This window comes from Terrapene carolina, unplaced genomic scaffold (assembly GCF_002925995.2).
Source record: "Terrapene carolina triunguis isolate 2854851 unplaced genomic scaffold, T_m_triunguis-2.0 Scaffold31, whole genome shotgun sequence".
NCBI lineage: Eukaryota > Metazoa > Chordata > Testudines > Emydidae > Terrapene > Terrapene triunguis.
The window spans coordinates 7,607,073-7,620,993 of record NW_020664382.1 but is presented as its reverse complement, the minus strand read 5'-3'; the positions used below and the strand labels follow the sequence as shown (position 1 = coordinate 7,620,993).

Below are 13,921 nucleotides of genomic sequence, written 5' to 3'. Positions count from 1 at the left end.
CAGAGCAGGGCGCCCATCCACTTAAAAAAAATTTTTAAAAAAAGGTCCATTTTCATTAAAAAATTAGACATGAAACTGAAACAAAATGTGTGAATTAAAAATGAAGGCTGCGGTACTAAAACATCTTGAATCCATCTGTTATTTTTTAAAGGCCCTGGAGTTAGCAAGGCACCTAAGCATGCACATAATTTTAAGCAAATCAGTAATTCCATTGAAGTCAATGAGACTACTCATGTGCTTAAAGTTACACGTGTGTTCAAATGCTTTGCTCGATCAGGACTTAAATGATTTAAAATGTCAAAGTGAACAAACCTCAGTGAACTAGGACGAGCAGCAAAGATCAGATCACTAAAAGTTTCTGTATGAATATTTTTTTAGCAACTTTTAAAAAACAACAATAGGGATATAAAATAATGAATGATGCCACCTTGTATGTCCACACAAATAGATAAAAAACACGTGTATAGCACAGTATGGAATCTGTACCACCAGCACAAATTGTCAGTGTATTTATTCAAATTGATGGATTGAAAATGCACCTCTGTGGGGCAGATTCTCAGATGATGTAAATTTTCATAGCTCCACTGAAGTCAATGGCACTAGGACAGTTTATACCAGCTGAGGATCAGTCCCTCGGTGTCTCATTCAGACAATTTCCGGAGCAGAAAGTCTTCAAATAGTACTCAGCTCAGGAAAGTTTTATTATAGTGAAAGTAAAAATGTTTCAATTATGTTGCAACTTATATGAAAAAACTAAACAAAACACACACAACCAACGTGTCTATTTGTAGTGATAGCATTGATTATAACCTTAAAAATAATTTAAGAATTATTTCAAGAAACAAAGTTAGCTGATAAAGCACACAAACTTTAACTTACCCACTACTTCATCATCTGGCTGAAAGAAGGACACTTTGCTTCCAACTTATGAAATACAACATGAAGGGGGGGGGGGAAAGCATGAATATAAATATTTAGAATAGAAAACATCTGTGTATTTGAGAGAATACTACAGACTAGCAGTAGCTTACAAAAACAAACATGTTCAGACTATATTTTATCTGTTAGGCAAAATTATAGAAGGTTTCATTTTCAGGATGTAAACATTATTTAACTTAGGCTCCAAGCCCACAAAGCATGTGTAAGCACAAGAATAAGTGTTTGCAGGACCAAGGTGTTAAACAATGCATCAAAGGTGGACACATGAGTGAAATATCTTGAATTCCTGAAAATTATTTTGTCTTAGGGTTAGAATATATCTACATTATGGTGATTATATCAGCATCACCATAGCTATGCTGGCATAACTCCGTAGTGTAAATGCAGCCTACACTAACACAAGGGTTTTTTCTGTCACTGCAGGAACACTCCTCCCCAAATGACAGTAGCTAAGTTGATGGAAGTATTTACCCATCGACTTAGCTGTTTCTACAGCAGAGGTTAGGTCAACATAGCTATGTGAGACACGGGTGGGTTTTTTTTCCACATGTCTGACCGACATAGCTATGTTGACCAGGCCTTAGGATAGGTCTACGCTACGAAGCCTATGCCAGCATAGCTATGCTGAGTAATTCCCTAGTGTAGACACAGCCAACACAGCCAGAAAAACTCCTGTCAGTGTAGGAACATCACTTCTCCAAATGACATTAGCAATGTCAACAGAAGCCATCTTCAGCAGACATAGCTGCATCTGCACTAGGGATTTTATCAGCATAGGTAGGTCAGAAGCAGTGTGGATTTTCCACATCCCTGACCAACACAGCTCTGCCGATTAAAACTTATATGTAGACCAAGCCTTAGTCATTGCAACAAACACTTTTACAAATGTCAGTTACAACATCGCAAAGATATTCTTAAATTCTACTGTAAAGTTTACCCTTAAACTGATTTGCAGGTTTTACATTTCAGTCTAAGTATTTTTAATTTTTACTATATTATACCATTAATAGTTTGTCAAAAATAACATATAACCAAAGTGAATATTAGCTCCGGGCACTAAGGCTGTACAATTCAGACAATTTTTAGTGGTCTTAAATGAGTGGCCATTTAATTTTTTCTCCCCCAAAGATGATCACATGGTATATTATTCGACTCACCCTCCAATACCACTCCAGCAATTTCCCTCCCAACAGGTAGAAATTCTTTCTTCATCTTCATTTCTGATAAAAGCTAAATCACATTAATGGTTAGACTTTCCTGCCAAGACGTAATTATTGCCTATGCTCATAAATTAGGGGCCGTAAAGAGAGTAAAGCACTCTGTTTCTTAAAGATGAAAATCTGGTCTTTGATCCAAACATTATTAAAATAAAAATGCTGCATTCCTCATTTAAAAAAATAAAAAAATGATATAAAAGTTTGTTCCCATTTAAATTAGTTAAAATTTCTAAAACTACAGATGTATAGCCAACATATTTAACAACAGCAGAGCATGTATATGAACAAAAAACAAATTATATTAATTTAGACTCCTATTTGGGTCTTTAGTAAGATTTTTCTCTTTCGGGTTACATCATTATTATTATTATTGTTTGTGAGCCTGATCCAACCTCCATTGACATTGTTTGTATATTGCTTTGTATATAGGACCTAATCCAACTAACAGTCATTATAGCTGTCAGACCACCGAGAGGCGTACAGAATCATCACCCAGAAGACAAGGTATGATTTTATTACTTTATACCAGTGTTTCCCAAACTTGGGATGCTGCTTGTTTAGGGAAAGCCCCTGACGGGACGGGACGGTTTGTTTACCTGCCGTGTCCGCAGGTTCGGCTGATCGCGGCTCCCACTGGCTGCGGTTCGCCACTCCAGGACAATGGGAGCTGCTGGAAGTGGCGCGGGCCAAGGGACGTACTGGCCGCCGCTTCCAGCAGCTCCCATTGGCCTGGAGCAGCAAACCGCGGCCAGTGGGAGCCGTGATCGGCCGGAACTGCGGACACAGCAGGTAAACAAACCAACCCGGCCCACCAGGGGCTTTCCCTAAACAAGCGGCGTCCCAAGTTTGGGAAACACTGCTTTATGCAATTCAGAACTGACAAGTTGATCTCTCCCAAAAAATTAGGGGCCAAATTACAGGTACCTTTTACACACCTTAAGCAGATCAACCACACCAATGAATTAAAATAATATGGCCACATCCTCAGCTGGTGTAAATCAGCACAGTACCATTACATCAACTGAGCATCTGGCCTATAGTTTTCAGATAGAAAAAGTAAATTCCCCATGTCCTTATAAAAGTTAAATATGTACCTTTATATCTGTCCAGCTCAGAGCACAGGCTTTAACCTGTATTTTCACATCATTGTCTCTTGTAACAGGAAGATTTTCCTAGGACAAATTTACAGACATTATTGTCTGTAACACAACAAGAATGTGCTAACAGGATGATCGCAAGATCTTGGGAACATTTATATGCAATGAGTCCAATATCCTGACCATAAAAGAGTTAAAAAAAGTCAGGAAAAGTATGTCACATCAAAGGAAAATAGGAAACTGCAGGCCATAATGGATTTACATACTGTATATCATCAGATTTTAATTTTGAGTGTACTTTTGTGTTATGAACAAACATAAGAACATTAAATACCTTACTAAATCTCACTACTGAGATAACAGGAAAAAAATGTAAGTTTTCTTTTGCCAGATAACTTTACAAACCTGCATGCTATTCCTTTACATCTGTCTAATGTAAGCTAAAGAAAAAGCAAGCAAAATGGAACAATTTTGAAGTAAATGGGGAGAATCTTAAGACTAGAATTTTTTAAGACTCAAGTGTTAAGTGTGGCAGGACTGGGCCTAACCATGAGAGTAGTCACATGCAAGTAGCCCAACTAAAGTCAAAAGAATTATCTGCACAAGTAAGGATTACAATTTTAGGCTCCACAAAGGATAGTCACCATGTATTACAACAGGAAAAGTTCAGTTGTTTAAAAGGTCCAGCCCCTCCCATCACATTCCACCCAGGATGTCCTCCTTAGCACCTCAGATTGGAAGTGAAATTCTGGTCCCATTGAAGTCAACAGGAGTTTTGCCATTGACTTCATTAGGCCTAGGATTTCACTAGAGCAGGGATTGGCAAGCGGCCCATCAGGGAAATCCGCTGGCGGGCCAGGACAGTTTGTTTGCCTGCAGCGTCCGCAGGTTCAGCTGATTGCAGCTCCCACTGGCCGCGGTTCGCTGTGGGCAGAGGGATGTGCTGGCCACCGCTTCCCGCAGCTCCCATTGGCCTGGAACAGTGAACCGTGGCCAGTGGGAGCTGTGATCAGCTGACCCTGCGGACGTTGCAGGTAAACGAACTGTCCCGGCCCGCCAGCGGATTTCCCTGATGGGCCGCATGCCAAAGGTTGCCGATCCCTCCACTAGAGTGTTTAGATTTTCCTTAAAATGTTCTCTGCTTTAATTTTTCCCCTGGGCTTATCCATTAGACTGACCAACAACTTTTTTTCTGAGGAAGACTGAGCTGAACTTTCTCTGGCTCTTGCTTAGTTACTCAAGATCATCCCACAGGTCCAAATTGCAAGGCTTTTTGCTAATCTGGGGGAGGAAGATGCCAGCTCAACAACCAAACCGGGTTCTCCCTCTTTGATGTGCAGAGAACTACTGCTAAGCCACGAGACTGTTCAAAAAAGATAATCTAACTCAATTAAACAATCATAACTTTTTCTGAAGCCAAAGGGTTTCCAAATAAAGCAAATTTATATTTAAAAATATACCAAACTTAGCCTGTAAACTTTTGGGGCAGGGTCTGTCTTTCAGTTAGGTGTGCCTAGCCCAATGGGGTCCTTATTTCTAACTGGGGCCACTGGTCACTACCACAATACAAACAATGTAGTTTTTATAGAGATGTAGAAAACATACCACTCTCTCATAAGAACAAGAAACAGATGAGGTGGTGTGTGCCTCTTTGGGGAGGCTGATCCTGGCACTCTTCCTCATTCATTATTTGGAAATAACAAGATCATGGGGTGAAGGCCAATGGTGGCCTGTTATCCCCATAAAGGTACCTCCACTTTAATCCATGCTACCTCTCTTGAGGCCCCTGACCAGGTGTGAATTAAGGTTTCCTGGGGCCCTGGGCCAGAGCAAGTGGTGGGCCCCTCCTCACCCATTCCGCCCCTTCCACTTGCGGTCCCGGCCATGGCCTCACCCCTTTCTGTCCATTCCCCGGGCATGGTCCCGTTCCACCCAGGGACTCACTCCCATTCTGCCCCCCCCTCACTGCAGTCTCCCAACATGTTTGCTCCTTTCTGTCCCTCCCCCGCCCACACTGTGTCCTCAAGACCAGAGCAGCTCTGTCCCTGGAGTCGCAGCGGGAAGTGAGAGCTCCCCCAGCCCTGAGGTCATGACAGGTAGCGAGAGCTCCTCCAGTCCTGGGCCACAGCGGGGGGTCTGGGTGCTGGGGCTTCCCCTGCAACCCCCCACGCTTCTGCAGGGGACCAGGGTCGGGGCACTGGGGCTTCTCCCACCCCACCTGCCCTGCACTTCTGCCAGAGAGTGGGGTCGGGACCAGGGGATTCCCCTGCTGCCCTGCAGCTTCTGCCGGGGACAGAGTCAGGGGGTGCTGGGGGCTTCCTCTGCCACCCTGCGGCTTCCGCCAAGGTTGGGATCCAGGGGGTTTCTGGGGGCTTCCCCTGCCACGCCCACCTTGCACTGCTGTCAGGGAGTGAGGTCGAGGCACAGGGGCTCCAGGCTTCCATCACTCGGTGGCAAATTTTTTCCAGGGCCCCAGGAACAGGCCCCATCAGCCCAGTGGCTAATCCACCACTGCACCTGACATCCCTCTGTGCTCCCCCAAGATATCCTCACTAGGTGGTGGTCTGTTTAGATGGAGACTGGCTTTCCTTTCCCACAGAAGTTTTACTTTTTAAAATGATTATTCAATTATAATAGTGTTTAAAGACCCCAGTCAGGACCAGGACTCCACTGTAGTAGGTGCTGTACAAACATATACAGAGATAGGCCACATTCTGAAGAGCTTAAAATCTAAAAGGACAAGCAGACAAATAACATAGAAGCAAAATAGTATATATGTTGTTAGTTGCTTTTTTAATTTTTATTTACACTACAACCATCCCTCCCACCACATCCCTCTGTCCAGGTGCCTCAGCTAATATGGTTCACCACTACTAACCCAATGCAGTAGATTGACAATTCTTATCTAAGATAAATAGTTTCATTTTGACACTTGGATAATTTTACATGCAGATATGAGAACATAGCCGTGAGAAAGTAAAACAGATGAAAGATGCTTAATAATTGATCCACACAGGAACATATTCCCTTCTCTCAGCACATGATTAACAGTTCTTCTGTAATCTGAACTCACCCTTTCCTGGAAGACAAATGCAATTTCCTCTCCAGCTGAATTCTGCTGACAATACAGAGCCTTCATAGTGACCTGAAATAGCATACAGAGGAATCTAAAATAACCAAATTGTAATATATGTAGCACTTGTAAATTGATTTAGTAGCAAAGACTTTAAGCATCTTTGTTCATGTAGAGCAAAAGTTTAAGATACACAGCAGGAGTAGAAAATAACCCTGCTCCCAATGAAGTTAATGGTAAGTTTGCTACTGAATTCAATGAGTCTAGGATCAGTTTTTAACTCGGACAAATACAATGTACAGGACAACAGTACTAGTGCAAGTTATGAAAACATCAAGCTTGCCTATACTAGAAATAGGGGTTGAAGTGAGGTCAGTGTGTGTTAACTGATCTAACCACAACCTTTTTCATAGTGTGGATGCACTGCAATGCCTTTTACCTTGATTGAACAGGTGAAAGTTTTCTCATTCTTTTGGTGAAATGTGTTGCCTTGAGTGGAAAGGAGGAGAGAAACATAGGACAAAGATTTGTTTATCTCTTGCACAGACTGGATCCTACATGTCAGAGGGAAAGACCTTCTCATGTTTGGGAGAATTATTTATGATAAGCACATTTTTTTTTCAGACTATACACAACTGCCCCAATTCCACAATTCATTGCAAACAGGAATTCTGCTGTGCTTGTGCGGAGCCCAAATGAAATCACACACATATCTTCATGCAAGTAAAAAAAGCATTGAACTCAATGGGACTCCTCACCTGTACAGTTATTTAAGTGTACTAGTATTCCCAAGATAAGGCCCTTAGTCAGTGCAATGATTTAATGATAAATACTGTCAAAAAATACTAATTTCAGTGTTAGGTTACCTTTATTATTAAAACTGGATTGTCAGTGGTGTTGTGTTTCCTGGTTTAAGGGACACCACTCGTCCAGTGTTGCAGCTCTGGTGACACTTGGTGTCTTTCTTAAAGCCCCAGCTCCTGGAATCACGGGATTATAGCAGACTCTCAGCCTCCGGCTTTTTAAAAGTAAATTTCCCACTGCTCGCAGCCCTCAAGGAAAGCCTGAAAACAGGGACTCTGACGACCCGGAACCCCCCTGGTGTTTGTTGGCGTCTAGAACTGCGGGGGGGGGGGGGGTAGTTAAGCACGTCCCCTGATGGAGGGGGCGGGTCCGAGTCATGATTTTTGAACGTGGTGAGGCGATGCCGGGTCTCAACAAAACAAGGACGCGAGCGAGAGCGGGGGGGGGCGGGGGACGGGCTGGCGCCGCGGGGGGGCGGGAGAGGGGGTAATGGCGCTGCGGGGCTGGCGCCGCGTGGGGGTGGCACAGACAGGGCCGGATCTCACTCCCCGCCTGGGGCAGCGACCCCCGGGCCCGAGGCAGACCCCGGTTGCCATGGCAAATCGTGAGTGACTTCCGTCGCTCTCACCTCCGCAGCCCCCTCTCCGGCTCCTGCAAGGACCGCGGTGCAAGCCCCGCCCTCTGACCTTAGCTTCCGCGGACACTCCGAGACTGGTCAGCAGGAGAGACTCGCGATTGGTCACTCTAGGTGAACGGGGTGGGGCCACACCGCGAGCCGAACCCAAAGCACCTAGGCAGGATCCGCGAGACCACTACTCCCAGCAGGCCTTGCGGCTCCGATCGGACTACAACTCCCAGCATGCAACGCGGGCCCTCCTCAGTTGTCGGCTTGCTGCTCGAAGGTGCTAGCACTGCAGCGCGAGCGCGGGGACATGTCTGCGGATTAAAGCCCAGTGCCGCCTCTTAGGGTTCCATTCATGCAAACTGACACAGCCCTGCCCACTCTTGGCCCCACCTCCTCTCCCCTGGGAGCGCGTCTGATTGGTCCCCTAATTTACCCACGAAACAGAGGGATCCCCGCTAGCCCTGTTAGTAGGGGGGAGGTCATGCAACCCTGTGTCCTGTACACACTAACCTGATAGTGCGAGGGGTATTTATGATTGGTTGCTCTGCCCTATACGCTACGGGTAGCCTTTGTCTTGGTGTCAATCTTCGCATTACGATTGGTCAGTATTTGCGTCAATCTTCTGAGAGGGGCGGGTTGTAGCTGGGGTGTGCCGAGGGTGGGAGGCGAAGGGAGTAGGTTGGTTGCGCGGTAGTACGGTGGCTGTGAGAGCGAGGGTGACACGCTCCCCCCCCACCCCGAGGGTGGCTCAGGAGGCAGCGGGAGGGGATGGTGTGTATCGCGGAGGCGGTGGCCGCTCCGGCTCCTCCACCGCCCCCCGCCTTCGCTGTGGATCTGACCAGGGCCCCCCGGCCCGCACAGATATGAGGTGAGGGGGCGGCGCGGCCGGGGCCCGGCGAAGGGTCACCCTGGCAAGGAGAGAGCGAGCGGGGCACACGGGGGGGACCCGGCTCCTGCTTCCCCCCGCCCGGCTCTGTCCGTCCGTGTGTCCGACCTCTTCCCGCTCTGTCTGTCCGTGCGTCCCTGCCCGGCCCCTTCCACTGCCCCCTTCGCCTGTGCCCCGCTCCAGCCCCCGCCCCCGCCTGTCTGCGCTCCCCGCCCGGTCCCGTCTCTCCCCCTCTGCCTGGGCCCCTCCGCCCCCGCGTGGAGCTGCCCTGCCGCCCCGGCCCCCAGGAGCAGCCCGGCGCTGTCGGCGGGGCTGGCCCCGGAGCGAGCGTGTCGGGAAGCGGCCAGGCTCCGGAGATGGGGTGTGCGCGGGGGGGCGCTCCGGGGCCGGGGTTGGCCGCTGTCTCTGGGGTGTGCCGGTGACACGCACACCTGGCTCCCGGCGAGGGTGAGCGGGGAGACCCTAGGTGAGCTGGGCTTATGCTGCGGGCGCGGGGGGCCCTGCAGCCGCCGCCGCCGGGGCAGGCGTTCCTGTGCCGGGCTGGTGTGAATGGGTCTGTCTGGCGCAGAGAGACAACGTTTCGGTGGGTGTTGCGGCGCCTGGGGTAATTCGTCAGGTCTATTAAAATATCTTAAAATAGTACTTAAAATCTTGCTTTTATTCGTTTATTTGGAGTTGCGTTTTTGTGGGGAAAGCGAGCAGATGCAATGGAGGGCATTGGGAGACACCTCCCTGGTGTCTGATATAGCCTGCTTGTTTCTGGTCTTGTGGACATAAATCAAAGCCATCGCCCCTAGAAAGGATCTGTATGCATGTCTGTCTGTAATGTCTAGGAATCTCCATACATGACATAGAGAAAGGAAGGATACTATTGCAGCCTGCAGGCAGTGTAGTGCCCTGTAATGCCTTAGTAATGATTATTGGATTTTGGATCTCTGTTTCTTTCCTTCCTCTTGCCTCTCCTTCCCCCCCCTCCCCGCGCCCCCGTTTGCTTCCTGCCCCCTCAACGCACACAGTTCGATGGTGTTAAGTGAAGGAGGAATGCCATCCCTTGTAGCTTGAGAAGGGCACACAACCAAGTGAACAAGGGGATTTTGTCAGAGGCTCAGGAAAAAGAAACTTACTAGTGCATGGTTGTTTTCCTGTTCCTTCACGTCTATTTGTCTTGGATTAGGAGACAACTTTATAGATAACGTTTCCTGTGGACGTCTTTTGTTCTGTATCAGCTGCTCCTTTTATTGAAAGGAATGCTTTTGCTATTTAGGAGACAGATTAGCATCTATGAACTTGGATATTATGGTCAAAAACACGTTAGTAGATTACTAACATAGAGTATTGTTTAGTAAATGCTGTTTAGTAATAGCACCGGCAGTATTTTAGAAGTAGCAGTGAAGTATTCATTAAAGTGGTTGTTAGGTATTTTCCTTGTTTTTTCTCTTATTCTTTCTCTCTTGCCAGTTCTTTGAGTACCATTTGTAAGGGAGGAATGTTTCAAATTGTATTTGAAATATTTTTAATATTTAAAGGGCAACATCTGCATAGTTTTAGGTGAATTGTTGAAGTGTGCCTACCAATGTTGTAGTTCTGCCTTAGATGTGGGGGGAAAAAATACAAATATTTAATAGTCTTGGAAGCTCTGCATAATAAATAAGGAACAAAAGTGGTTTGCTAGTGTGTGAAATATGTTTTGCTCTTGTTTTCACATTATGAACAACTTCAACTTATTTTTCTTCTTACAAGTCTGTTTTTTTATAGATCAGCAGTATTCACAGGCTAGTGAAGCAACTGCTAAATTCTTTTTTCCAGTTTAAAAGCAAACAGCCCCCCTCAATTTCAGGGTCCTGTTGGGGAGATGGGACCAAAGGGGAAAGGAATAGCATGACCCTAGGGTCACCTTGCACACAGATTAACATTTTCTGCTGGGTATTATGCCCAGGCTTTTTGAGTTAGGCAAGCAGCTCTTTCCACATATTGCTTCAGAAATCAAACTTAATTCTTTCAGTTCCTCTGTTCCCTTTACAGTATCCTAATACTTTAATTCAAGATAAGATCTCTTTTAATGTTACGTTTTCTTGAGAATTCTCTTAGTAATTGTTCTACAGAACACAGTCTTAAGGTTTAGGAACACAAAAGTTACCATTTCAGAAATGGTTTGTAGTAAGTATCCTGTCTCTTGCCACATTTGATTCTCTAGGCAAAGACTGTATCTACACTAGTGAATTTACAGTGGTACAGTTGTATCGATGCAGTTGCACTGCTGTAAAATCACTTTTGTAGCCACTTTATGTTGACAGGAGAGAGCTCTTCCCTCGACATAATAAAACCAAGAGTGGCAGTAGCTATGTCGAGAGAAGCTCTCCCACCGACATAGCGCTGTGCACATGAGTGCTTATGGTGGCAAAACTATGTGTATCAGGGGTGTGTTTTTTCACATCCCTGAGTGACATAAGTTTTGCCCAAGTGGCAGTGCAGACATGGCCTAAATAAATGACATTTCCTCTCCTCTCTCTTAATGTCCCTAATTACGCAATTCGTGTACTGTTGGGTTCAGGAAAAAATCCTCATTTGAGGATTAATTTATATCCTAAATGATTATGTTTAATAGCTCTTGTGGCTGTAGTTATATCTTTGCTAGTGGAATTGCAGATTCTAACTTATTCAGTTTCTGCAGAATATTCACTAGAGAAGTAAGGATGTACAGAAGTTTAATTTGCATAATTAAAAATACCAAAATCAGTTAAAATGCCAGCAACAGCACAAAGGAATTCAGAGAAGATCATCATAGGGAGTTACTTCAACTATGAATATAGAGTTCACACAGGAGTCTGTTAAAGAAGGTACAGAGCTTTAAAAGTTATATGGAGATGTTCATTTAACAGAACAAATTGTAAACAGATAAAGACTTGTTCATTAGGTGTATTTGGGTCCATCATGTAGAGAGAGGTGGTCAGTATGACAGGGATTGACCTGGATTTGCAAAACTTGTGCTCACCAGACATGAAGCCTATTGTGATTTGAAATATTACTTCATTATATGTTGCTGTTGAAATGGTAAACTGCCAGAGAGTTTGAGTATTTGATTATTGTACTGAAAAAAGCTGCTGAACTTTTAAAAGGTTTTACATGGTACCTTTTTTTCTCCACAACATGAAAGTGGCTGGCAACAATAGGTGACTAGAAATCCAGTGTGTTATAACATCTGATAATACAGTACTTTATTACATTCTGTCTTGCAGTATGCAGTACCCAAAACCAATGCTTCAAAATAGCATGCTGATGCTTTTTAAAATACAAATTTAAGACTGTGGCAAGCCTAAGCCAAACTTTTTTTGTTGGATGGCAAGTCTATGTAGAGATATCAAGTGGCTTCTGAGTCACCAATCACAAATGTTAATCTACAATATTTAATTTGATGGTTCACCTTCTTGCACAATAAGTATTGTATGGTGCACACAGTTCCTGATACTATGCTTAGACATGTAAGCCCCATCCAGTTCAGTGGAGGTGTTCCTACATGTAAAGTCATGTGCATAAGTGTTTGCAGGATCAGGCCATAGATAGTGTTTCTGTGTAGGAATTCATGTTTAGGAAAGTGTGTGTGTGTGTACTCTAGTGGCAGGGTGCATTGTTGATTTATAAAGGTTTTTATCTTCTGGTAATGAAACTTTTATTAGCATTTGTATGCGCATCCAAAAGTGTCGATACTAGCTTCTTAATCAACATAAAAATGTTCTTTATCTATATGGAAGAAAAAATGGCTGGAAATTAAAATTCTGTATATGTAGAGGGGTGAGGGAGAAGGTTCCATGTCATTTCCTAGAGGAAAGATTTTATTACTAATGAGTTTTATGCTCTCCCACTGTTTCATCATGGGGGGACAAGTTCTCCTTTTAAGATCTGTACAGCAGATTTTGACTTGAATAGTCTAATCTCCTTACATGCCTGGAATATCAGAATTGAGATTCTCTGTAGATCTGAGGGGAGAATTTTTCCCATTGGTACTTGCTGTCTGAAGGCTTGTTCAGAAGTCTTTATGTACTTCTGTCATTATGGGGAAGCTCTGTGTTAGAGTAAAACATTTATTCATGTTTAACGTAGGATTCAGAAATTACTAGTGGCCTTTAATGCAACTGGGTAAGGAATGGTGTCCCTAGCCTCTGTTTGTCAGAGGATGGAGATGGATGGCAGGAGAGAGATCACTTGATCATTGCCTGTTAGGTTCACTCCCTCTGGGGCACCTGGCATTGGCCACTGTTGGCAGACAGGATACTGGGCTAGATGGACCTTTGGTCTGACCCGGTACGGCTGTTCTTATGTCTGACATTTCATTTTTTTTCAAAGGTGATGTGGTATTGTTATGCAAGTAGCAGAGCTATCTTTCCTGATATGCTATTAAAGCATAGGACTAGGAATCAGGTTTAATTTAAGTCTGTCATAAGCTACCTGTGTGATCTTGGAAATGTTGCTTAACTTTATTGTGCTACTGTTTTCCCAATCTGTAAAATGGGGATAATGCTTCCCTATCCCACTGGGATGTTGTGAGAATTAACTAATGTTCATGAGACACTCAGTATAGTTGTACACATCACAGAAGTGCCAGTGAATAGATAACAAAAAAATCTTTAAATAGCTACTCTTGATGGGCAAACACATGGTGGTTAGCAGTAAAACTGCAGGAAAAACTCCGTGAAATGGTGCATTCTCAAGTTGGTTTTCTATTATAAAATGTCATGAGTACATTTACTTATGGAAGTAACATGTCCCTTTATTCAATGTGCTGTCTCTGGGATGGTTGACTTAATTAATGCTAGTGTCTTTACTGAATTCTTTTCCTTTCCCCTGGAAATCTTGTTTGCCGCTAACTTTCTGTAAGTGTACTAAGCTTGCATTAAAATACCTGTGTACATTTGTAATTTTAATTGAATGTCTTGGTAATTCACTGTTTGAAACTTATGTCAGTGCAGGTACTTCAGAATGACTCTTGTGTTTAAGGTGTGTTCTGTCATAGCTCTGTGCATTAATATTCTAGATAAACATTGTATTAGCTTCAGTTTAATAGTTTCTCAGTAAAGTTAATCTTTAGTTTTGGTCTCCTCTTCATCTGGTTTGCTGTAAATAATAAAAAGCAAAATTATAAGCTAGTGTTTTCTGTTTTAAACAAACTTCTGTTAGGCTCCATCTAGATATACAATTTGAGTAATAGCTGTTCATATGCGAGAAGAATCAGCAGGAGGCCTGGATTCAAGCCACAGAATGGTGCGATCCTTAATTCATTACTTT

General features: G+C 44.2%; 2 protein-coding genes across 5 annotated transcripts in view; one reads left to right on the top strand and one right to left on the bottom strand.

Moving 5' to 3' along the window:
* The window catches only part of CRYZL1 (crystallin zeta like 1), a 28,043-nt gene extending 20,178 nt beyond the window's left edge, over nt 1-7,865 (bottom strand). The window contains exons 1-6 of one of the 4 annotated variants that reach the window (XM_024197053.3): nt 7,759-7,865; nt 7,193-7,306; nt 6,327-6,398; nt 3,251-3,328; nt 2,097-2,169; nt 880-924 (exon numbers count right to left, since the gene is read on the bottom strand). In XM_024197053.3, the coding sequence (XP_024052821.1) occupies nt 880-924; nt 2,097-2,169; nt 3,251-3,328; nt 6,327-6,392 (262 nt within the window). In that variant the 5' untranslated portion in view covers nt 6,393-6,398; nt 7,193-7,306; nt 7,759-7,865. Of the gene's footprint in view, nt 1-879; nt 925-2,096; nt 2,170-3,250; nt 3,329-6,326; nt 6,411-6,765; nt 6,799-7,192; nt 7,307-7,758 lie in introns of those variants that run through there. The other 3 variants (XM_024197056.3, XM_026652122.2, XM_026652112.1) reach the window with 3 other exon arrangements.
* Nucleotides 7,866-8,475: 610 nt separating this feature from the next.
* Nucleotides 8,476-13,921, top strand: part of ITSN1 (intersectin 1) — a 205,198-nt gene continuing 199,752 nt past the window's right edge. Inside the window, exon 1 of the mRNA XM_026652104.2 lies at nt 8,476-8,623. The gene's annotated coding sequence lies outside the window, so the exon portion shown is untranslated. The remainder of the gene's footprint in view (nt 8,624-13,921) is intronic.